General features: G+C 40.3%; 1 protein-coding gene and 1 pseudogene across 1 annotated transcript in view; one reads left to right on the forward strand and one right to left on the reverse strand.

Annotated features, from left to right (window-relative positions):
* Positions 1-1,179: 1,179 nt before the first annotated feature.
* Positions 1,180-26,460, reverse strand: part of LOC100931439 (mas-related G-protein coupled receptor member X1-like) — a 38,329-nt gene continuing 13,048 nt past the window's right edge. The window contains exon 2 of the mRNA XM_031941747.1: positions 1,180-3,718. Coding sequence (XP_031797607.1) covers positions 2,729-3,694 — 966 coding nt within the window. The 5' untranslated portion in view covers positions 3,695-3,718 and the 3' untranslated portion in view covers positions 1,180-2,728. The remainder of the gene's footprint in view (positions 3,719-26,460) is intronic.
* Positions 24,011-25,593, forward strand: LOC111721510 (annotated as a pseudogene).

Here is a 26,460-nt window from a genome sequence, read left to right on the forward strand (position 1 = left end):
TAAGAGCTAACTATGGGGAACATTACATCATCACAGCACATTAAGCATGTGTTAACTATAAGCACCCTGCTACTAATATGTAAATGCCTCTTTTTACTTTAAGTATCCCTTGCTTCAGGTAGAACATAGGTGGTCCTGTGCTCCCTGACTTCTCAGAAAGGGTGAGAGCACCAAAGGGAGGAGGGGAGACAAATCAGACATTGTCAGCAGGTTCTGGGCTGAAGGGTCTTATACCTCACCTAGAGTTTCCCCACTGCCTGTGACCCTCCACTGGACTCCTTTGCACCAGCTATTCTGGCAGTATCTTCTGCTTCTCTTACCCTGATGAGATGGCCAAACACCAGCCTTCCAGCAAATGTGTCCAGGTATAAGGCAATCTCCTGATTTCCTGAGATCCAGAGTCCAAGGAGTGGACCTGACTGTAAGCAAGGAAACCTTCTTCATCAGCAAAGGAACTATTATGGACCAAGTAGGTTTTATATCAGAAACACAGGGAGGATGTGTTAACCTGAAGAATATTATCAATATAATTGATTATATAAATAATAAAAGTTTACGGTTATCATGTGACCACCCTATTCTATGTCTAGACGAGATAAAATAAGGGATGTGAGTGGACTAAGGAAGGAGTAAGGTCATTATCGCTGGAGAAATCAAAAGCAGGCGACCCTCTCTGGGAGCAAGAGGAAGCATGGGGCAGTGGATTGCTGCGCCAGGGCAGGCACCGCACCTGGGGGCCAGGGGTGTGTGTGTAGGGGAGGGGGCAGGAGCAACGCTAACGGGGATGGCAGAGTTTGAAAGTCGGAGAAGCGCCGGATACGCCCTGCACTGGACACGCCGCAAACCAGCCTGATGCTGGGGATAAGGTGCCGGCTGTCGCCCCCGGTGCTTTGGGCAAGCAGGTGGGGGGAGAAGGGAGCTGGTGCTGAGGGCCCAGACCCTAGCGCCCACCCTGGGTCGGGATGCTGCCAACTCTGCGCCGGACTCCGATGCCCAGTGGACCATGCCCACTGTCCCCGAGCTGTCCTGCGGCCCCTCCAGCCTCATCCTATAAGGAAGAGGCTGGAGACAAAAAAAGAAGGAAGTGGCTGAATTGGTTATGGCTGAACTGAATTGGTTTTATTTGTGCAAAACCTTTTTTAATTTATTGTAATCAAAATTATCCATTTCCCCTTTCATGATGCTCTCTAGTTCTTCTTAGGTCATAAATTCCCCCTTTCTCCAAAGATCCGAGAGATAGACTACTTGCTCTTCTCACAATTTGCTTATGGTACCACCATTTATGTTTATATCTCTAAGCCATTTTAAACTTATCTTGGTATAGGGTGCCATGAATACACCTATTTTAGAAAAAGAAATTGAACAGGCCCTAAATGAGCTTCTAAGGAAAAAACCCCACCTGGTGTAGATGGATTTATAAGAGAATTTTATCTAACATTTAAAATTAACTAATTCTAATATGAAATAGTTTAAAATAATAAGCAAAGTTGGGATCCTACTGATCTCCTATTAAGAAACAAATATAATATGGATACCTAACCCACAAAGAGTAAAAACAGAGGAAGAAAATATATAGACTAATTTCACTAATGAATATGGAGACAACAATACTCAATAAAATATTGACTAAAACTTATAACAATATATTACAAAGATTCTGCTTTAAGACCAAGTGGGTTTTATATCAGAAATAAAGGGTTTTTGATGTTTTAACCTAATGAACATTATCAATATGATTGATTATATAAGTAATAAAAGTTTAAAAATATGTGATCCCCCTATTCTGCATCTAAACTAGATAAAATATGGGTTCTGAAAGGACTGAGGAAGGAATAAGATTATTATCACTGGAGAAATTAAATGGAGGCTGAATGATGTCTTCTAAGATATTTCACAGGAAATTGTTTCTCTCTCTCTCTCTCTTTCTCTCTCTCTCTCTCTCTCTCTCTGTGTGTGTGTGTGTGTGTGTGTGTGTTTCTTCTTCTACTCTTCAGGACAGGGATAGTTACCATTTATTATGGAAGTCTTTCTCTGGGATGTTGACACATGAACCCCTGGACCTCAGTCCCTACATAAAGGAGCCTCCAGCAAGCTATGGAGCTCCAAAGTACACAGAGCATTCATTGGGCCTGGAATAAGGAAGATCTGAGGTCAAATCCAGTCTCATAAGCTTACTTGTTTTGGTAGCTTGATTAAGTCATTGAACCTCTGCCTGCCTCAGTTTCCTCAAGTGTAAAATGACTATCTGGAGAACACATACTCCTCCTCCCTTCCCCCACCCTATATCGTGAGGATTTAATGAGATGTTTTGAAGGGCTTAGTACAGTTCCTGGTATAGTCTTCTTGTTCAGTCATATGACCCTATCTGGGGTTTTCTGGACAAAGATGCTTGAGAGTTTTGGCATTTCTTTTGATAGTTCGTTTTATAGATGAGGAAACTGAGGCAGAATTAAGTGACTGCAGGGTTATACAGCTAGTTTCTCAGACTAGATGTGACCTGAGTTCTTCCCATTCCAGGCTTTGGAGTTCTGTCCTTTTTGGATATCCAGCTGCCTGACATACAATAGGCACCTAATAAATGTTCATCACCTAGAGTTCACATCCTAGGCACCAACATAAGGAATGTCAGGGGAATCTGATTTTCCTTCCAGGGAGGGGGGAGCTGCTACTGGGCTTGGGGTAAGGGGGTCATTTCAGGGCTGTTGTGTCTGAACATCTTGTTCTTAGCTCAGAGTGTAGTCTCTGCGCTGCTGGTGTGGGGAGTGTTTGTTGTCCCACCTCCTAATTCCTGCTCATCCCCAAGGGCCCTCTGGAGCACCTCCCTGAGCGTCTCCCTCCTCCTATTCCCTAGTCTGCCCACGAAGAAGTAAATGAGGGGGTTCACGCTGCTGTTCACATAGGACAGGGGTTCAAAAAGCCAATAAGGCATCAAATGTATGTTGAAGTGAATATACATGAAATCTTCGATCTCCCAGGGCAGGCCGCAGAGCAGGAACACGAGGACCATGAGCAGCACCAGGAGGTAGAGCCTGGGGGGCCGCCGGCGCCGGGAGCTGCACTGGACCCTCAGCAGCAGAGTCAGGCTGGACACGCACAGGACGCAGGTGAGGAGAATGAACCACGCCCCCCGGATGGTGAAGAAGTTTAAACTGGGAGGAGATACAAATTCCCAAATGAAAAAATGTACTAGCCAGAACATCCCAGTCAAGGCCCAGAGGACAGCGCAGACCACAGCCGATGTGTGCTTGGGGCGGCGACATCGGTACCAGATGGGGAAGAGTGCGCATAGACAGCGCTCGGTGCTGATCGCGGCCAGGAGGCTCAGGCCCGCGGTGTAGGAGATGTATCTGAGGAAGAACAGCATTGTCCAAGTTAAATAATAAAAAATATTAACAAACTCATCTACATAGATCAGAAAGGAGCCACAAAGGAAGAGGGCGTCGGCCGCCGCCAGGTTGAGAATGTAGACGGAGAAGGGGTTCCTGCGGATGCGGAAGCCCAGGAGCCACAGGACGGCGCCGTTCCCCAGCAGCCCAAGCGGGGCAATGAGCAGAAAGAGGATCTTCATCCAGCCATAAAAGTTAAAGCTTCCAAATGTACTCTCATTTTCACTATTTTCTGTTGAATCATCAGAACCATATCCTGGATATTCAGGTGTGGGGGACACCGTCATGTTGGGTGGTCCGCGCTCCATGAAGCCCTGCTCCTCTCAGACACCCTGGGGACAGACACATAGAAGGACATCAGGGAGTTTCCCGGCTATTTATGCCTCTCTCTACCTTCAAGAGTCAGAGCCTCCTCTTCCTCACTGCCTCTTTCTAGGGTGCAGCTAGGGGGTGTCACAGTGCATTGAGGTGTAGGCCAAGGGAAAAAATGAATTATAACTTTCTCAGAATCTTACTAGTGAGAAAAATCATTATTTCTCCCATATTACTAACTCATTATTTGGGGCAGCTAGGTTGCACAGTGGATAGAGCACCAGCATTGAAGTCAGGAAGACCCGAGTTCAAATCTGACCTCAGACACTTAATACTTCCTAGTTGTGTGACCCTGGGGAAGTCACTTAACCCCAATTGTCTCAGGAAAAAAAAATATTATTCAATTAAGATTAAGACTTTCCCTTCCTATTTCTTCATTCAGAAATCAGCCAATTGTAGATTACACAGCTTATCTCTGAATGACATTTCTGATGCATGAATTTGCTCAAATCCTTGAAGTACATTGTTTTTCCTCACTAAAGAGAAGCTTATGTAGGTATTATTACCCCATCATTGTTCATGGTTCATTGGCTGGGGAGAAATGGATGCCTTTGTTCAGATACCTGGAGGCAGCTAAAGCTCCTCATGTCCTCAGCAGGTAGAGAAGAAGGCTCTTGCCCAGCTCCTGGTCCACCCCCTCAGGGACTGTTGGTTTCCACCTTCATATGTAGCCTCCTTTCTAAAGACTTTTAAAGAATTCAATACTCTCCAGAGGCATCTTTGGCTTCCAGCCAAGATCCTGATCTCAATGTCTTATTTCCTAGCCATCATTAAAAAACTGATTATGAATTACCCCCAAATTGTCTCCAGGACTTGTCATTACTTACATTGGCTGTGTAACCCTGGACATATTATTCTACTTTTGTGTCTCTGTGTTCCAAATTGCAAAATGAGACCAAAAATAGCAGGAACCTCATAGAGATCTTTAGATCAAATGAGGCAGTGTTTGTGGTGTGCTTAACATTGTGCCTAGGACATGAGTACATCATTAGAAAAAACTAGTTTCATTTCTCCCTTTGCCTCTTCCTCTTTTCATGATGTGACAGAGTGGTATAGAAATGAGTCTTTTGGAGAAGATGGGAGTACACTTTCCTCACTTTTCTTTTTGACCACACTCAAATTCACTCTTTGTTTCCCACTCTCTTCCTCTTTCTTTAATACATGGAGATTTGGGTTCCTTCTAAACCCAATGTTGACAGGCCTAAGCGTGGGCTGAACTATTTTATTTAAAACAATGGACATTTGGTAATTCATTTGATGGATGTATACATGCCATTTTCTGTTTCTTTATTCTTTGATCAATTCACAAATTCATTCATCCTATTAGTTATTTATATTTAAAATATTTATCAATAACTTTTCCTTGCATGTAATTTATATTGTGGTATATGCTGTCCCTCACAGAACATCAATATTTTACAATCAAAGTGAATGGTACTAGTGAAGATTCCCCAGTCACATAAAGTAGGTTAAACTTTAGACCTAGTCTTCAGGAAGTCATATCACCTCCAGGAAATAGACAGTATTGTTGACCATTGATCAATGGTTACTTCCTTTTCAGCCCATCCAAAGTATTTAAAAATCAACAGTAAAGAGAGGGTGTAGCATTGTCTTTTCTGCTATATAATTCATTGGCTTTTTTTGTCATGTGCCATACACTATGCTGGATTGTCCAGTTGATGTGTTTGGACCTCTTCTTGCAATGATGGAATAAGTGCTTTCTATTTGTATCTGGAGATGCCTCTGAGTAATTGATTTGGGTAAGGGGGGATCTAGTACCCTATCCTGATGAGGCAAAGTCTAGTTTTGGGGGCTCCCAGTATGGGAACCAAAAATATGATGAGGTTTACATTTTGGGGTTCCCTTTCATAGGGAACCAAATGATGAGGTCTAGATTTGGAGAATCAAAATGAAATTAGAGTTTCTTTTGGTCAGGGAGTTAAATGATAAGGTCTAGTGGCAGGTTCAGGGTTCAGGGAACCAAATGGAGAGGTTTGGCTCCCCTGGATCCCCTTGGAATTCGGTGCAAGGGTAGGGAGTTTTGGGGAATCCCCTTCTGGCTACACAGGGGTTCTCTGTAAAGGAATTTACAGACCCCAAAACCTAGATTGATAAAAGAAGCTTATTATAGGGATTGGGAAGTAAGATTAGAAGTCCTGACAGAGAGGCATAAAATCTCATTAGGGAAATAGGTGAGGATAAAGAGAGGGTGGCACTGGAAAAGAATATTATCCCAGTGGGCAGAGGCTTCCTTGGCATAGCATGTTATAGCCTAGCATGGCATAGCATGGCATGTCTAGAACCTCTGTAAAGAGAGGATTTTAGATTGGCTCTTTTACAATAGGAGCTTTGGCTAAAAGCTGAAGGGGGTGAGTTGGTGAAGTCCCAAGTTGGTTCATCTACAAGCTGGATTTCAGCTTGAGCTGGAATTTGAATAGAATTTAATGAGCTTCTTTAATTCAATAGAGTTGGAACTTTTTAGTTCAGGACTGAATCAACCCCACCTAGATAACAGAATGAAACTGTTTTGTTTCCCTCCAGTGGGGTCCCTCACTGAGTCAGAGTTGAGAGATTTTCTCCTTCAAGGAGTTTTAGAGTTTCAGGGTCCCTTCTTCAATCCCACACAGTTTATGGGAACTCATCAAGCATCTGTGACTTCTCAGAGAGATGGCTGGGGTTTCTGTTAAAAGGGAGGGTATCGACATTGTTGGTGGAATTGTGAATACATCCAGCCATTCTGGAGAGCAATTTGGAACTATGCTCAAAAAGTCATCAAACTGTGCATACCCTTTGACCCAGCAGTGTTTCTACTGGGCTTATACCCCAAAGAGATACTAAAGAAGGGAAAGGGACCTGTATGTGCCAAAATGTTTGTGGCAGCCCTGGTTGTAGTGGCTAGAAGCTGGAAAATGATTGGATGCCCATCAATTGGAGAATGGTTAGGTAAACTGTGGTATATGAATGTTATGGAATATTATTGTTCTGTAAGAAATGACCAGGAGGATGATTTCAGAAAGGCCTGGAGAGACTTACATGAACTGATTCGAAGTGAAATAAGCAGAACCAGGAGATCATTATATACGTCAACAACAATACTGTATGAGGATGGATTCTGATGGAAGTGGATTTCTTTGACAAAGAGAAGATCTAACTCAGTTCCAATTGATCAAGGATAGACAGAAGCAGCTACACCCAAAGAAAGAACACTGGGAAATGAATGTAAACTGCTTGCATTTTTGTTTTTCTTCCCGGGTTATTTTCACTTTCTGAATCCAATTCTTCCTGTGCAACAAAAGAACTGTTCGGTTCTGCACACATATATCGTATCTAGGATATACTGTGACCTATTTAACTTGTATAGGACTGCTTGCCATCTAGGGGAGGGGGTAAAGGGAGGGAGGGGAAAAATCACAACAGAAGTGAGTGCAAGGGATAATGTAGTAAAAAAAAAAATTACCCAGGCATGGACTCTGTCAATAAAAAGTTATTAGAAAAAAAAAAAAAGAAAAAAAAAGGAGGGTATCGAGATTGGACTCCTAGTTTCCCTTTGTGTGAAGTATGGGCCCATCGTAGAAGCACAAATAAGTCTCCAAAGAAGTCCAAAGGCAAGAGGACAGGAGATTTATGCATACTATCATCCAGAGGTAAGAGCACTGCTTGTGCCTTGGGCTGCACTTAGGCTGAATGGGACCCTGGGATCATTTTAGTAATCCAAGGAAAGGCATGGCATCTAGTAAGCTAGAAGGAAGCTCTGATACATGGCACAGAGAAGGAGGACTCTGGATGACTGCTGGAGGGGGGAGCCTCATCAGACCTGGGGATCAGAGTGAAGAAGTTGGCTCTGTGATATACAAAATCACAAGTCACTAGATTGGAGCTGCTCTCCCCAGAAGGGATCTGGGAAAGGAGCAAAAATTTAAAAATACCACCAGAGAGTTAGTGCACTTGATGAGATAGTGCTGTTTTTGTTATGCCACAGTCTCTTTTGAACTGTTCTACCTCAGTTTCCCGGTACTAGTTTCCCTTATCTCAGTCTCCCTAACTATTCCCCTTCATTGTAAACTCCTCCTCTGGTCCATTAAGACTGAGGACTATTTACTCTAAGGTTATAAATTGTTAGCAAGATAAATAAGAGAGTAGACCTCTTGACTCTTTTCTGCCCTCAAGAATTTACAATATCCCTCTAAAATATTCCAAGATATCTCACTGACATCTTTATTTCTGTGTATTCAGACATCCCGTCTCTGGGTTTTTAGGATTTATGGCCTCCCCTATCCTGACAGAAGCTTTCATGCCCTTTTCCCTCTTCTTTGTCTCTAAAAGGTATTTAAGGGTTTGAGAGTCTCCCATTCAGTATTGGATAATTTGAGATGAGAATCCTGTCCAGTCAATTATACGCTCCCATTAATAAAATATTAAAAACCTCTCTAATCTCTCTCCTTCCCCAGTTTCTCCGGCATTACATTTTGTGTGGGGAAGGCATGGTTCTCTTCCACATACTTTTTGTCTGTGTCTGTGTCTTTTTGCAGAATGTCCATGTCATGTCTGTTCTAAGAGTTAGATTTTGTTATCGGAAAAGATTTAAAATATAGCCAGGAAGAAGAAAAACTTCTATGCTGTAGTTAGAATCCTGGGAAATATTTCTTAACAACCTTGACTCACACCTTAAAAGGGGAGAAAGGCTAACTGTCCTGTAGACCTCAGTTCTGGCCAAGCTGGGGTCTACAGAAATAAAGTTAGCTAATTAAAATGAAAATAACATCTTAGCAGATTCTCAAGGTTTTGAGAGCAATGATTAGAAGGTTTGGCCATTTTAAAAGTTTTGGCAATTCGTTTTAAAACTGCAAGAAAAATTCCTGATACATTGGGGATAATTCCAGAAATTTACTCCATTCTGAAAGAAAAGAAAAAAAAAACTAGGTAAATAGCAAGTTTTTTCTAACCCATCCATCCTTGTCTCCTATTTTGTCTGCATTCTCCTTGTGGTTCTATGGGAAAGCATCCCAGAAGATATGAAGGGATGGACCACTCCACTCCACTTCACTCCCCTCCCCAGAATTCTGAGTACATCTCAGTGTGGGGATTGCTAACAAGGTTGATATAGCCCAGCTCCCTCTGTTTGCTAACTCCTCTCATCTCAGAACAGATTAAGAAGCTCATGTTCTCTTCTGCCTCACCTGCAGAAATATGGGAAGCAGCAACAGCTGTGGGGACCCCACACAACCTTGTCCAAACATCGCAACCCAGTTTGGGGGAATAGAGATGGAGTGGGAGTAAGGCCCATGGTCAGCATTTTGTGAACCCAGGCACCTGAACCTACCATCAAAGGGATATCATGGCACCAGTCACCCGGTCTTTGGCAGGTTTTGTCCAGTAATTGCCTGGGAAGAATCTGGGTGCCCCTGCAACCACCCCGCATGGTGGTGTGAGTTAAGAAAACCATTCAGTCTGCATTTGGTGAGCCCACCATTCTCTGTTTCAGTTGTGGATGTGTGTTAGCTACCTAATTTATGGCAAATTAGTTTTCTCTGCCCAGTTTTTAACTTGTCAAGAGAAACAGTAATGATTGTTGTGAAGATCACATTGTTGCAAAGGTGCTTAGCATGAAACAAATTCTATATAAAACTGCTATATTGTATATGATCGCTTCGTATTTAAAAACTTTATGGGGGTTTTTAGATGTGATCAACATACAATGTCAATGCTAAGATAAATGATATTTTTTTGTGTGTGTAAAGTAATTTGGAAAGAAATTCAACTAAATTAAGCCCTCCCCAGACTAGGAAGATAGTACATAGAGGAAAGAGAGTCTCTTTCTTTCTTCCCTTTTCCCTCCTTCCCTGACTGCACCAGGGAGATTTGGACAAAGGCATGAGAAGGAGAGAAAGAAAATATACTCACTCAGTTCAGTGAAATTTGTTATTTGAGATAGGATAGTAAAAGCAGTTTTAAAGCAACTTTAATCAAAGCCCAATAAAGAGATATGTAAATTGTAATCTCTTTGCACTGGTTGTGTTAACAGAAGAGTTTGCGTTTGTGAACTTTAGGAAAACAAAAAGCAGTTAGATTTTTATCTTGAAAACACTGACAACGAATGTTCTGTTTTTGAGTTATCAAGAGTCAGACTTCTAAGGGCCCTTTCAGTTAAAAAAAAAAAAAAACAACAAACCAAAACTGACATCTTCACCCTTTCTTGGACCACAAAAGAGAAAGTGTTTGTGTGAATTGGAAAATAACCAAATGGCAATTCAGTTTGTCTGGAAATTTAATTAGGATTTAGGGAATCTCATGAACTAAAGTTAGGTGAAGTTTAAAATCTGTTTTAAGAATTTTTTTGTTTTCTTGAAGAAAAGAAATGAAGGGGGATCTTCTATTTACCAGAGAAGTCATTAGAGCTCTTAGTGTTAGCAAATGTTTCCTGATAGCAAGCCTTGGTTTTTCTCTTAGGATCTTCTAACCATTCATCTTTGTTGTACCTTTGGGGTTAAACTAAGAAGACTAATTCCTCTTCCAGATGACAGATTTTTAAAGAGGAGCATCTTGATGGCACAGGGGATAGAGCACAAACCTTGGACTCAGGAGGACTTGCATTCAAATCTGCCCCCAGACATTTAGCAGGTGTGTGAATCTGAACAAGTCACATAACCACAATTGTCTTGCCAAAATAATAATTGATTGATTTTAAATACTAAAGTATAGCCCTTCTGCACAATACCTAATTAAAGCTACATCATGAGCATAGAATTCCTATCACCAATAATGTTGAAAAACACACATTATCATTAGAGAGAAAGTTGAAATGGATGACATATCATTGCTCTTCTCAGGGATCTCTTCCTGTCATCCTGGACATGCCATTAGTGCTCAACCCCCTTTTGTGAAATGAGGGAGACTAATGAGATGGTTCCAGGAGTACCATAATATGAAGGGAAATTTTTTAATGTTTTATTTTGTTTTGAATATTCATTCATTATATTCATTTTAAAAAGCACATTTCGTTATGAATTATGGTAGGAGAAAAAAAAACAGAGCAAAAGGGAAAACCATGAGAGAAAACAAACAGTAGAAAAAGAGAAAAAGTGAACATAGCATGTGTTGATCTATATTCAGTCTCCATAGTTCTCTCTCTGGATACAAAAGTATTCTATAACATTCATATACCATAACTTATTTGGCCATTTCCCAGGTGATGGGCATCCACTCATTTTCCAATTCTTTGCCTGCATAAAAAAGCTGCTACAAACATTTTGGCACATGTGGGTCTTTTTTTCTCCTTTATGATTTGCTTGGGATACAGTTCCAATAGTGGCACTTGTATGAAGGGACATGCACAGTTTTTTGGCTGTTTGGGCATAGTTCCAAATTGCTCTCCAGAATGGTTGGATCAGTTCACAAGTCCACTAACAATGTATTAATGTCCCATCTTTCCCACAACTCCTCTAACATTCATCATTACCTTTTCCTGTCATTTTAGCAATCTGAGAGATGTGACATGGGACTTCAGAGTGATCCTAATTTGCATTTCTCTAATCAATAGTGACTTAGAACATGTTTTCACATGACTATAAGACTTCAATTTTTTCATCTGAAAGTTATCTCTTTATATATTTTGACCATTTATCACTTGGGGAATTACTTGTGTTCTTATCAATTTGACACAGTTCTTTACATATTTTAAAAATGAGGCCTTTATCAGAAACACTGGTTGCAAAAGTTTCCCCCAGCTTTGTGCTTCCCTTTTGATTTTGTTTGAGTTGGTTTTGTTTGTGCAAAAAATTTTTAATATAATGTAATCACAGTTGTCCATTTTGCGCTTCATGATGTTCTCTAATTCTTTGGCTATAACTTCCTTCTGAATGGAATTGCTTAGTTATGGGAAGGCTTTACTGATGTCCCTGCTCACTCTGACCTTTTATAATTCTCAGAAGACAAAGTGATTAGAGGGAAACTGCTTCCTGGAGTAAGCAAAAGGGTAGAAACTAGAGAAATATCTTCTCTGCTGAAACCTGCTTTAAGATCAGTAAAATGAAGCCCTAAATTCAGGTTATTCACTTTTGGGGTGTCTAGATCTGAAGGTATCTCTTTTACCTCCCTGCTAAACTAATTAATTAGATACAGTCAGAGCAGGAAGGGAGGGTGGACGTATACACCATGAAGTCAAAAACATAATAGGAATTTTTGTTGAGATAAGAAAAAGGGGAAAGAAAGGGAGATAAATTTACTTTTCTATCTATGATTCCCTTAGATTTGCTCCAGAAACTTCAGCCCTCTGTCAAATACCACATTCTCCAAAGGTGACAGGGGACACGTCCCTTTCTCCCTGATGGTGGTGAACCCTGAAACTCTCCTCTGACACAGACCCACACTTCAGGGCAGGTAAGTGATCTCATAGAATTGGAGATCTGGCCAGAGATGTGCTCACACTCTCTATTAAGTTGAAGATTAGTCTGGGACCACTCCCAGTAACTCAGACTTCTAAGATAAGTGATCTCGGTTTTCTATTAGAGATCTAAGCCCCAGGATTGTCAACAACTGAGAGATGCTCATTCAATTTTGCCTTGAAGCCCAAGCCTCAGACTGCTAATAAAAGACAACTCTGAACCCAGAATCTTTGCAGAAGTCCAAAACAGGATTATGCTCTGCCAAGGAAGCTGTCTTCTTGGCAAAGCTGCCTGCCAGGACTCTTGCCCACTGTGAAGATATTCTCTTCTAGTGTATTTCCCTGACAAGACATTTTACCACTAAGAAGTCTGTCTTCCTAACAGGCTGGCTTCTCAGTACCAATAAAAATCCCTTTGGTCACACAGATTTTGGGTTTTGAGAATTCTTTCACTTTGGATCTGTGCCCACCAAAGGGGATTCCCCACCCCAATTCTCACACCTCATCATCCCTCCTCCCATTCTCATCAGGGGCAGGGGGAACAATGTTCCCAAGACAATGAATGTCACTTGGGTGACTGACCTGGAGATGTTGCTCTTTTCTCTGGTCCTGAGACTGTCTGCAGGAGTCTCTGCTCTGAAACTGAGGCCACAGCAAGGGAGGCCATGAGTTTGGAGAAGTCTCTGTGGTTTCCTATGCAGCAGCACTTGCCAGCCAGGGTTCAGAACTATTGGAAAATGGCCCCTTGTGGAAGATTATCTCAGCATTTCCCCCCAATGCTGATCATGTCTCTTTTCCTCTGATGCCTTGTGATCTAACTGCTTCCACCCCATATGACCATTGACATTAGTACTCTAAGCCCTCACACCAATTTTTTTTTTTGCTATTTTTAAAATTTATGGAATAAAACAAGCATTTATGTAACATAAAACAGTAAAAAGACAATTGTATATGAAATAGCATATGTACCCTGCACAACATCCTTTTTCCTTTCAAATTCACAACAAATTTATAATGTAATTTGTTTTATTCCCTCCCCTTTCCCCTTAGAGATGGTTGCCATTAGACATAAATAGATGTGTGTGTATATAAAATTATCCTACACATACTTCTATTTATCTGATCTTTTTTTTTTTAGATGCAGATAATGTCTTTCTTCATATGTCCTTTACAGTAACTTTGGGTATGTATGATAGACAAAATTCCTCATAGTTGTTCTTAAAACAAAGTGCTATCATTGTATCCAATGTTCTCTTGGTTCTGCTCATTTTGTTCTTTGTAAGTCTTACCATATTCTTCTAAAGTCATAGGGCTCATCATTTCTTGCAACACAGTAGTATTCCATCACCATCACATAACACAATTTGTTCAGCCATTCTCCAATTAAAGGGCCTCCCTGCAGTTTTCAGTTCTTTGCCACCTCAAAGAAAGATACTATAAACATTCTAAAATATGCTTCTTCCTTAATCATTTTTGGAAATAGAACAAATAGTAGTATTGCTGAGTGAAGAGACACAGGCAGTTTACTAACTCTTTTAGCTTAATTTAAGATTGCTCTCCACAATCTTTAATTATTTCATTATAGAGGGCCAGGAAATAAGAATCCATTCCAGGTCTTGAATCTTACAATAACTTGGCTCATTAATACTCCCTTTTCTTATTGAAATAGGAGAGACTGCTTGTTAATTAATAAATTAATAATCTAACGACTGAAACAAAACGTAAACACTACATTTTGGATCAAAGGCAAACCTTTGAATTTAGGACAGGAAAACAGCCTATACTAGATACTAAAGGCAGTTGTATGATAAACTTTACCCTGATGTGTATCTCAACTATTTGCATCTCTGTCTAAGTAACAAAGATCCAGGGCTTAATCATTTCTACTGACCACTTGTCTGATAACAGAAATTTGGTATAAGAGGAAAAGGCAGGGACATGGTCATAATATAATATAATCAGTCAAAGCTGATACTGCAGGGCCTCAGCCTGAGAGACACTTAAATAAATATTAAATAATTTGCTGAAGAGAGATGGAGACCTTGGTAGGAATTTTCATTCTGGTAGAAATAATCATTTCCAGAGAACTTGCAGTTCTAACAAACCTCTTAAAAGTTTCTTGCTTTGCTAAACAGTAAAATCAATAAAATGACCTTGCATTAAAGCAAATATTTAGTATACAGCTTTCAATCCTAAATTTTAGATTAACTACCAAAATTTCCTATCAAAAACTTCCAGAAACCTAAAGGTAAGGACACTGGTACTCTGCACTCAGAACCAATGTTTTTCTTTCTTTTTTTTTTTTTTAATTTTTTATTTAATAGCCTTTTATTTACAGGTTATATACATGGATAACTTTACAGCATTAACAATTGCCAAACCTCTTGTTCCAATTTTTCACCTCTTATCCCCCCACCCCCTTCCCCAGATGGCAGGATGACCAGTAGATGTTAAATATATGTAAATATAAATTAGATACACAATAAGTATACATGACCAAACCGTTATTTTGCTGTCCAAAAAGAATCAGACTCTGAAATATTGTACAATGAGCTTGTGAAGGAAATCAAAAATGCAGGTGGACATAAATATAGGGATTGGGAATTCAATGTAATGGTTTTTAGTCATCACCCAGAGTTCTTTCTCTGGGTGTAGCTGAGAACCAAGGTTTTTCCGAACCCGGCAATTTCACAAAGCAGGGGCTGAAGTCTGCTTCCCTTTGCCTGTCCAACCCCAGGAATCCCAGTCATGTCCCTGGGGCCAAATCCTCCCCACAAAATCTCCCCATGGCTGCTGTCCTTCCCTGTATTAGCCCACCAAGGCACTCTGCTTTGTGATGTCTTTCCCCTTCCCCCATGCCACATGATATCTCTCCTAACTCCACTAGGCTTCTCAACCCCACTTCTCCTCCTTAGAGTTAATCCTTTTAGGAGCTAAATTCTTGTTAGGATTTGGCCTGTCAGTGTAGGACATGTCCCTTTATTCTGGCAAATGGCAAGTTCCATAGGAGCTTGTCCTGTCCATAATAAATCTACCTTTTGCCAAAGACAATGGCCAATGTGAATTCTTTACATGATGAACCCCAACCCCCAACTTTTGGTGTCCATCATCATCTTGTGCCTACCTACCCCACATAATACCTAACAATTTTAGATTTCAATATTATTACAATAAGCATTTTTAATAATTTAATTAGTAATTTCACAATTTTCATAAGTGAATGCCAAATAAGACGTAACATAGCCGATCACAAAAATGGAAAGGAATCTCATGTAATTTACAATCCTTTCCAATTTTAATATATACACCATAAAAAAAGTTATTTTAAAAATCAATACTTTATTTTGTGATATTCTAACTAGATCTTCCATTAAAACTATCACTTGCTTTTGCAAATCAATCTTTCTTATCCCTTGTTTTAAAAATCACTTTTTAAAAAATCACAATATACATATAAATAAAGATTCACAAGATAGCTAATGGGTAAATAACTTTGGACCTAATTTCATAAAACTTATACATATTTCCAGCAGAGCTGACAAAATTTCAAAGCATAGCTCATAATTTATACCAATTACCCCCTGTGCATTTTAGAAAGCACTACATTTCATCTAATTAGATGATACAAATATGTGACTTCTTTAGGTAAGTTACCAGAACTTTATTTTAATTTTATTTTTTAACCTAAAATCAAATCAAATACAGATTTAAATTTCCAGTAATGTTTCAATATTTGCACAAAATTTCTAAGATCTCGTGCTTAAAATAAACAAATTCACAATTCTAACTCATACCACTTAATAGTTATTATTTCATGAAACTGTAATTGTAAAAGATTCATCATAAGAAACTTAAAACTCATCTTGATATCTAAGGAGGTAATGTTAAGCTCAGCATTCCCAGTGTAAAAGCCAATAATTAGAAGTTATTCCTACTTAAAATTGGAGATTATCAGTAAACTCAAACTCCATTGGGACCAAGATAATGCAAGTTATTTCTCAGGGATAATAATCTTACTCATAAAATAGTTTTAAGAAGCCTAACGAACTTATATTTTAGGAAGAATTCCAGAAAATATTCCTCTTCACTTACTATTCATATATTTTTTTGATTGACATCAGCTTTTGTGTTCTCTTTTACTACTCCCCCATGCCCCCTGCAACCCTCAATTCAGAGCTGCATACTCTCACTGAACTGATTGAGTATGCTTTCTTTCTCTCCTTCTCACTCCTTGTCCATGCATCCCTGCTACAGTCAGGGAATGGGGGAGGGAGGGAGAAAAAGATTCTCTTTACTTCATGCACTGTCCTCCTCGAGGGGCCTTAATTTAGTTGAATTTGCTTGCAAATTACACCCAAAGAAAATCATTTATCTCATCCCTAGCATTGTATGTTGATCATATCTAAAAACCCATATAAGGCTGCCCAATGTGAAGCAATTAAATCCAATAAAGAAGTTAACACTCAGAGAGCATTTGTTTTATGCTGAGCACTTTTGCAATCTGGAAACCACCAATTGCCAAGCTCTCCAATGATTGTTCTTCATAAGTAGCAAACTTCATTCTGTAGCCCCCAGCTTGGCCAGAGCTTGGGTCCACAGAAAAAGTTAGACTTTTTTACCTTTTAAGGCAGGAGCCAAGAGTTTCTTTGCCAGTGTTCTACCTTCAGTTTAGAAGTTCTTTTCGCTGGCTGCATTTTAAATCTTTCCAGGTAACAAAATCTAGCTCACAGAACAGTTATGACATGGACATTCTGCAGAAAGACTCAGACCCAGACTCAGACAAAAATTACATGGAAGAGGAGCATCCCTTCCCCACACAAATAGCAATTTCTCACCAAGTGCACTCTCTGGTGGTGTGTTAGATTTTTACTCTGAAGTTTTGGGTTTGGACTTCTCCTTCCCCTTTCCCTTTTGGGGAGAGTGGCTGCAATCTCATGGCTTGAGATCCCATAACACACAGAGCCTCTTGACTCAGATCCCCAAACCCGAAGGGGCTGGCCCATCCAGCAGTCTTCCAGACTTCCTTCTGGCTCACTATGCACCACCCTTAACTTTGCATCATTAAGCCTTGGCGATCCCAGGGTCTCCTTTGACCTAAGGACCACCCAAGGGCTCAGGCTGAGCCTCTCACTTCTGAATTATGGGCACAGGTTACCTGACTTTCCTTGCCCTTGAGCTTCTCCTGTTTCTATCTGAGTGCCTCTGCCTCTGGCCCATGTTCCACTGAGAGGGAGGCTGAGAGTATGATCTCCAGGATGGTTGGAGAAAACCCAACTTGGCACCTGCCTTGAATCAGGATCTAGCCATCTCTCTGGGAAGTCACAGATCCTGGACAAGCCCCATAAACTGTGTGGGACAGGTGCTAGAGACCCTTATCCAACGTGATGCCTCAGAAGCATTTTAATTTCTTTTCCTTCTCTTATTCCCAAAGCTAAATTGCCAATACCATATTGAATAGTAATGGTGATAGTGGGCAACCTTGTTTCACCCCTGATCTTATTGGAGATGGTTCTAATTTGTCCCCAATATCCTATGTTGCTTTCTAAATTATATATTGGACAATTTGTAAAAATTGTAAGAGCTGTGCTCTACTGGACATGTGGTATAAATTTTGTGAAATTGGGTCTGAAGTTATTTAGATATTACCTATATTCAGAATCTTTAATTTTCTCTTGCTTTCTCCCTTTAATAAAATATATGAGGTAGAGTTTATAAAGTTTTATAGAAAGTTTTTTAAATGGTGGTTTTAAAATCAAAGAATAAGACTGGTTGATTGTAAAAGCAATTTATAGGAATGAAAGGGCAATAAGAAACTTGTATTGACATTCAGAAGAGTCAGGTTTGTGGGGTTGTGCTGGTGACAACCTCAGGTGAAAAGGCCTGAATTCTTCAGGTAGAATCTGGGCCCTTGACCCTGTCCTATCTTGTGTTAATTCAGAAACTTATAAAGTAATTGACTTTGAATGGAACATTCAGCTAGAATTTCCCAAGCTTGAGGAAAAAAAATCAACCTGTGAGGCAATAGTCAATGATATTTTATCAATCTCCCTTTGAGGTACAAATTGAGTAATGATGCTTTCTGCCAAACATCTGGCCAAATTCCACTTTTGGGATTTATGGGGTATTGGTCTCACAGAATCCTCGATATCATGTTTCCTCCCAAAGTGACTTCCTTTGTGTAAGCTAACTTTGATTCACATCTTCTTGATGTGTTCCTTTTCTTAGTACCACCTCAGATCCTTCCCATGAGGCATTTGAGTCTAAATGAGACAGCCAGTGCCCAACATGATGGACTTTATTAGAAAGATCTTGACAGGTATTTTCTGAAAGAGGTGAGTGGAAAGCTGACCTTGGAGTTAGGACACTTGAATATTACATTACCTAGTCACCTGTAGGGAAATCACTGGCCTTCTACATCTATTATTGTCTCGTCTCTAAAACTGGGGTGGAAGCAGAGAAAAAGAGGGAAAGGAAGAGACAGAGAGTGAGACAGACAGACAGACAGTGGCAGAAACATAGACAGAAGGAGGGAAAGAAGGAGAAAGCAAGGGAAAGAGAGAGAAAGGGAAGGGGAGAGAGAGAAGAGGAGTGAGGGAGAGAGACAGCCAGAAACAGAGAGAGCCATTCACATGAGTGAAACGTGAGAAAGGCAATTAGTTCCTTTTTTGGTTCTAGTTTGTCCCCAATATCCTATGTTGCTTTCCAAATTATGACTTTTTGACTGCAATAAGGTAACTTGTCTCATACCTGAATCACAAAGAACAATGATCAGTTCTAGAACTAGGTCAGGCAGAGTAAAAATAGAAAGGGGGAGAGGACACCAAGCTTCAGTATTGCCTGTGAGATGAGAGAATCATTTCCTGTGATGGAGGACAGGGGAGTGATGTGGGGAGGAAGGGGAATAGACACTGCAGAACCAGGGGTTTGGGTAGGGCCCCTGAGGGCAACATGTCCATGCACAGACTGGCCAGGAATGGTTCAGGGCTTCAGAGGAGGCCATTCCTTCTGCTCTCTTCCTAGAGACAGGGAGAGCAGCCATCTGCCTTTTTCCTCCTAGGGTCAACCACAGCTGAGGCCCTAGACCACCCCTCCCAGGCAAGCTCTTATTTCTCCAGCTTCAGGGATACTTCAGTTCCAATAGAGGAGACCCTGACTGCCAGGATTATGGGGATAAGCTGCCTTTTTTGGGAGGGAGGATGCAGTTGAGACTGGTCAGGATGAAAAGAGGGATTGCGTTCATGGGCCCTCCTGCTGAGTCGTTCCATGGACCATGTTCTCATTGGTCCTCCCTGCCTACCTTCTCCCCTATGTCATGGCTGTTTCACAGATGATGAACCAGGCTGCTTCCATGCAGGGAGTGACTTAGTGCTGAAGGATCAGATGCTTTGAAATGAAGCCATTGTCTCTGAGTATAGATGGAGAGACTTTGATATTCCATAGACATCTAAGGAGAGGAAAAGAACTTCTGTCTTAGACTGTTGATTCAAATCCCCTTTGAGACAAATCACCTACTCTATCTTCAGATTTACCCTAGTAAGGGTCATGTGTTCTCTGCTCCTGTTCTGCTGCTGTTCCTATGTGGAAAGTAACTTTGGTTGGACACCTTTGCACCAGCTCCTCTGGCAGCTTTTTCTGCTTCTCCTCCCCTGATGAGATGGCCAAACACCAGCCTTCTAGCAAATGTGTCTAGGTATGAGGCAATCTCCTGATTTCCTAAGGTTCAGAGTCCAAGGAGTGAACCTGACTGTGAGCAAGGAAACCTTCTTCATCAGCAAAGGAACTATTAACCAGAGAAGTGGTACAAGCTTTGGGTCATTTTACTAAAATTTCCCCTTCATCCCTGTATCAATTCTTCCTTTCATGCCTCTTTTGTATGAAATAATTCCTCTTTTTTACCTTTTCCTTCCAATGTTAATTTTTAGACTCACTCCATAATATTCAATCCAGCCTCAACCTTTGTTTCAAAGTACTGGGTAATGATTTACACCCTAAGAATAATACTGATAACATTTTCATTGACTGGAATTATTAATTTAATGAGTCCCTTATAATCAGTCTTTAATGTTTTCCTTATATTTCTTCTGAATCTTCTATACCAAAATTTCCATTTAATTCTGATAATGTTGTCACAAATATCTAAAGGGTTTTTAGTTTGTTAAATGTCAATTTTTAAAATGAAAAATTAGGGGGCAGCTAGTTGGTTTCGGGAATAGAGCACCAGCCCTGAAGTCAGGAGGACTTGAGTTCAAATTTGGCTTCAGACACTTAATACTTCCTCGTTGTGTGACCCTGGGCAAGTCAGTTAACTCCAATTGTGTCACCAAAAAAAAAAAATTATATTAAAGTTTGCCAGTACATTACAGTAAAAGCAGATAGAAAAATGGAGTAAAAATCAGAACCCAACAATATGTTGTTTACCAGAAACACACTTATAAGTGGGAGATATACAGAGTTAAAATGGAAAATGGCAAACAATTTACTGTGCTTCACCTGAGAGAAAAAAGGCAGGAATAGCAATCATGATATTAAAGTTAAGGCTAAAATAGATTCAATTAAAAAAGATAAAAACTAGCTATATTTTGATATGAGATAATGAGTTCTGTATTGTACTACATGAACCAAATACAATGGAAACTTATTTTAACTTAATTTAATTTTTTAATAATAACTTTTTATTTTTGAAATACAGACAAAGATAGCTTTCAACATTGACCCCATGCAATGCTTTACATTCCAAATTTTTTCTTCTCTTTCCCCCACATCCTTTCCCTAGACAACAAGCAATCAATATATGTTAAGCATATACAATTCTAGAAACTAACTTTTGAAAATTAATGAATTATAGGTGGATCATAGATATTAATATTTTAATAGTGTGAGTCTTTAATATTCGGCATTGAGAATGGTAAATTTAACCAAAAGTAAATAAGAAAAACGTCAAGGAAATGGATGGAAATTTAGATAAACTAGATGTGATAGCTATCTGGAAAGAATTGCCTAGAAACAGAATAAATAAACCATTTTTTTCAGCACATTATGATACCTTTACAAAGATTCACTATCTATTAGAATATAAAATTTCATAGTTAAAATCAGAAATATTGAAAGTATCCTTTTTAGATCACAATGCAAGAAGGGTTACATTTAATAATAGACCACAGAAACACAGATTAAAAACTAATTGGCAATGAAACCACCTAATCTTGAAGTATGAGTGGGTTAAAGAAGTCATCAAAGAAACAATAACTTGATTTAAGAAATATCAATAATGAGACAATACTTCAAAACCTATGGGATACAGGCAAAGCAAAAATCACAGGAAAATTTACATCCTTAAATACTTGCATCAATAAAGTAGAGAAAGAACAGACTAATGAATTTGGTACGCAATTAAAATGGGAAAAAGAACAAACTGAAACTCCCCAATCAAATTAGACAATTATTTATCTATTTTAATTCTAAAAAATAGAGAAAGAATCGCATCACTGATATTAAAAATGCAAAATGTTAAGCTACAACTAATGAAGTCGAAATGAAATCAAATGTAAGAAATTATTTTTGTCCAATTATATGTCAATATATTTAGCAATTCAAGTGAAATGAAAGCATATTTACAAAAATATAAATTGCCTAGATTAGAAGTAGAAATAGAATAGCTGTATGCACACACTTTATGTATGTGTATGTATGTATGTATAAATATTTTTTACCTTTAATTTTTTTAAATAGGTATTTTAGTTTTTTGAATACATGCAAAGATGGTTCTTAATATTAGCCCCTGTAAACACTGGGCTCCAAATTTTTCTCCCTTTTGCTTCATCCTCCAAATAGCAAGCCAACTGATAGAAGTTCAACATGTGCAGTTCCTCCAAACATATTTCCATATTCATCATGCTACATGAGAAAATCCAGGTCAAGAGGGAGGAAAAAAATGTCAGAGGAAAAAAAAAAAGTGAACAAATAAAAATCACAGCAAATATGTGAAAATACTATGTTTTATTCCAGACCTAGCGTCCACAATTCCGTCTCTTGATGCAGATGGCAGTTTCCATCACAAGTGCATTGGAATTTCTTCAAATCACCACACCTCAAAAGAGATAAGTCCATCACAATGGATCATCCCATAATTTAGTTGTTACTGTGTACAATGTTGTCTTGGTTCTGCTCACTTTACCAGTAGCAATCCATGCAAGTCTTTCCAGCCTGCCTATCGCTTTTGATAGAATAACAACAGTCCATCACATTCAAATACCAGCTCGTTGCCACTACAAAAAGGGCAGATACAAAGACTTCTATACCTATGGGTCTCCTTCCCCCCTCCATGATCTCCAAGGGATACAGACCCAGTACAGACACTGCTGGATCAAAGGGCATGCACAGTTCTATAGTCCCTTGAGCATAGCTCTAAATTGCTCTCCAAAACGGCTAGGTCATTTAACAATTCCATCAACAATGCGCCAATGTCCAAGTCCTCCCACATCCCCTCCAACATTCAACACTCCTTTCCTGACATTTTAGCTAATCAGAGTTGGTACCTCAGAGTTGCTAATTAGCATTTTTCCAATCAACATTGATTCAGAATATTCTTTCACATCTTTAGAAATAGCCTTAATTTCTTCATCTGAAAATTATGTGTTCGCATTCTTTGATCGTTTATAAGTGTAAGGATGGCTTATATTCTTACAAATTAGAGGTAATTCTCTCCATATATGTTAGAAATGAGGCTTTTCTCAGAAACTCTGGTTCCCCCAGCTTTCTGCTTCCCTTCTAAACTTGGCAGCATTGGTTTTATTTGTGTAAAACCTTTAAATTTATTATAATCAAAATTACCCATTTTGACTTTTATAATGCTTTTTTCTTCCTTGGATTTAAATTTCTCCTTTCTCCACAGATTTGAGAGGTAGACTGTTGTTTTCATAATTTGCTTATGGTATCACCCTGTATGTTTATATCTTGAACCCAGTTTAAACTTATGTTGGTATAGGGTGCTATGAATAAACCTATTTTAGAAAAAGAAATTGAATAGGCCATAAAAGAACTTTTAGGGGGGGAAAACCACTTGGTCTAGATGGATTTATAAGAAAATTTTATCCAACATTCAAAATTAACTAATTATAATATTAAATAAATTGTTTGGAATAATAGGCAAAGTTGGGATCCTACCAACCAATTAAGAAATAAATAGGATATGGATATCAAACTACAAATGATAAAAACAGTGGAAGAAAAATATAGACTAATTTAACTAATGAATATGGAGACAAAAATACTAAACAAAACACTGGCTAAAAATTATAACAGTGTATTACAAAGCTTATACTTTATGACCAAGTGGGCTTTATATCAGAAACACATGGAGGATGTTTTAACCTGAAGAATATTATCAACATAATTGATTATATAAATGATAAAAGTTTAAAATTATCATGTGATCCCCCTATTCTATGTCTGGATGAGATAAAATAAGGGAACTGAAAGGACTGAGAAAGGAGTAAGGTCATTATCGTTGGAGAGATCAAAAGGAGGCGACCCTTTCTGGGAGAAGGAGGAAGCACGGCGGTGGGATGGGGGGCGGATTGCAGCGCCCCTGCGCCGCTCCAGCACATGTCCTCCCCCTTGGAGGAGGAGCTGAGCACTGAGTCCTGGCAGCCGAGCGCAGTTGCGGCCGGACCAGAAGGTGGTCCGGTCGGTTTACAACACCTTGGGCCCCAATTCCCCGGAGGAGAAATAGGGGTCCCGGGGAATTTAAACCAGAGTCCCCGGAAGGGGAGGAAAAGGAAGGAGGGAACAACAGGTCTTTGCGCTCCAAGCACAGGATTAGTTAGGACCTGAATTTGCGAGAGGAAGAAGAGGAAGCCCGCTCCCCTCCCCCATGTCCCTGCGCCCCAAAAGCGCTACCAGCGGGGAAGGTAAAGTTCAGGTGCTACATCTGGGAACGGCCAAAGTAGGTCGGGCAGGAGCTCATGGGGGGAGGGAGGCAGCGCCGGGTCCAGGCACCGCGCCCCGACGGAGTAGGAGCAGCAGCAGCACTAGCGGCGACGGCAGAGTGCAAGAGGAGGAGAAGCGCGTTCTGGGGACCAGGCCCGCGGGCGGGTAGCGGCTGCCCGGGTCAGATACGCGGATGGAGGAGAGGACAAGGAAACGCCGCGCACTGGACACGCACCGCTCCCCGGGCAAAGAGGTGTGGGGAGAGAACCTGGTGTCGCGGGCCCAGCGCTTAGCGCCCACCCCGGCCCGGGGCGCTGCCATCTGTGGCGGAGCCCACGGACCGTGCCCACTGCCCGGAGCAGCCCTGCGGCCCCTCCAGCCGCGTCCTCTGGGAAAGAGGCTGGAGAAAAAGAAAGCAGGAGGCGGGTGGAGATTGGAATATGGTTCGGCAGCTGCTCAGAATGAAGAAGCGAATTAAAGGACAACTACGGGACTAGAAGGCAGGGGGGAAACAAGTAAAGTGAGTCCCGCGGGGGAATGTGCGGCAGGTGGCGGGATTCAAAGCTTGAAGATCTAGAAAGAAAATAGGAGAAATGAAGATTAGTTAGAAGCAAAACCTCTCCCTTTACAAAGGATCCGGGTGACTCCCGCCCTCGGGAAAAAGCTGGGAAAAGGGGATGGTGATTTTGAACCAATCTTGGCAATTATGAAAAACATTTTAATTGTTAATGGTTCAGTCCCGAAACCCAGCAGCTAATTCGGGACCTGGAAGAGAAAATGCTGGAAGTTAAGAGATTAATACTTTAAAAAGCTGGAGAAGAAAAGGGACTAGAAATGAAGGCTGAGAATAAAAGCAAAGAAGGTGAATTAAACCTCCTGAGTTGCTAATTAAATTGAAGGAAAGCCTACACAAGGAGATAGACACAACTATCATTTTTCAAAATGTTTCTCAGGTAAGTCATAAGATGATGATACCATGAAGGAATATAGTCAGCGAATATGGAACAAGCCAAAGACCATAAATCCCAACCTTTACTACCACCCCCTTCTTCAAATGAATCGGAATCCCAAATCTTCCACATTGTGATGGCGTTTCCTAGACTTCTTCTGCAGGATATTGGTGATAGCAAACAGGAGGAGGCAAAGGATGATCCCAGCACTTGCCAAACAATTGTCTATCCTCTGTGGTGAAATGGCAAAGAATTAGTCACCCTTTTATCTGCAGTCTCTTCTGCTGCCAGCTTTGATACCAGACTTGCTTTGGACCAAGACCTACCGAATGTTCCAGGGCCCACCAACTGAGCTGTTGGTTGTGAGACCAATGAGGTCATAAAATCTTTACCCCTACAAAATCCTCTGCTAAGGGGCTTCTCTTTGGAAATGGGAAGGATTCTCCTTTATCTTCATCCAGACATTCAGGATTGCCAATCAGCTAAGGGTCTCCTTTCCACATAAAGACATTAACCCTAATATGGGAAAACTGGGACACTGATACATTGTTAGTGGAGTTGTGAACGAATCCAACCATTCTGGAGAGCGATTTGGAATTATGCCCAAAAAGTTATCAAACTGTGCATACCCTTTGATCCAGCAGTGTTACTACTGGGCTTATACCCCAAAAACATACTAAAGAAGGGAAAGGGACCTGTATGTGCCAAAATGTTTGTGGCAGCCCTACTTGTAGTGGCTAGAAACTGGAAAATGAATGGATGCCCATCAATTGGAGAACGGTTGGGTAAATTGTGGTATATGAATGTTATGGAATATTGTCCTGTAAGAAATGACCAGCAGGATGAATACAGAGAGGCTTGGAGAGACTTACATGAACTGATGCTGAGAGTGCAAGGGATAATGTTGTAAAAAATTTACCCTGGCATGGGTTCTGTTGATAAAAAGTTATTATGATAAAAAAAGAGAGAAAAAATTCGCCAGCTCTCTATCAAACAGAAGTGAAATGTTTCATTATCTGATTTCTAGCATAAATATTGGTCATTCCAATTAAAAAAAAAAAGACATTTACTCTAGTTACTCAGAACTTCCAGTTGTTATTTGAGGGCAAAGTTTCTCCCAACAGCTTCACCTCCATGATTCCCCAAAGCTCTGTCTGGAAAGTCTAAATTTTCACAAGGGAAAAGTAATTGGCCAATGGTCACTTCTCTAGGATGTATGGAGCTCCTAGTTGGGACAAAGACTTTGAAACCCAGACAACTCCAAGAAGTTGATGGAATGAGTCCAATAAAAACTATATTTGAAAGCAGTCTATTATAAGGTGCACTTGGAGGAACTGAGCACTGAATGTAAATGGAAAGGAACCATCAATACCTGGCCAGCCGGCTCCTAAAGCTTCTGCTCCAGGACTCCCCTCCTTGCTCCATCCCAAGGTGGGGCTGAGAA

Source organism: Sarcophilus harrisii, chromosome 6, assembly GCF_902635505.1.
Source record: "Sarcophilus harrisii chromosome 6, mSarHar1.11, whole genome shotgun sequence".
In the NCBI taxonomy this organism is placed as follows: Eukaryota; Metazoa; Chordata; class Mammalia; order Dasyuromorphia; family Dasyuridae; genus Sarcophilus; species Sarcophilus harrisii.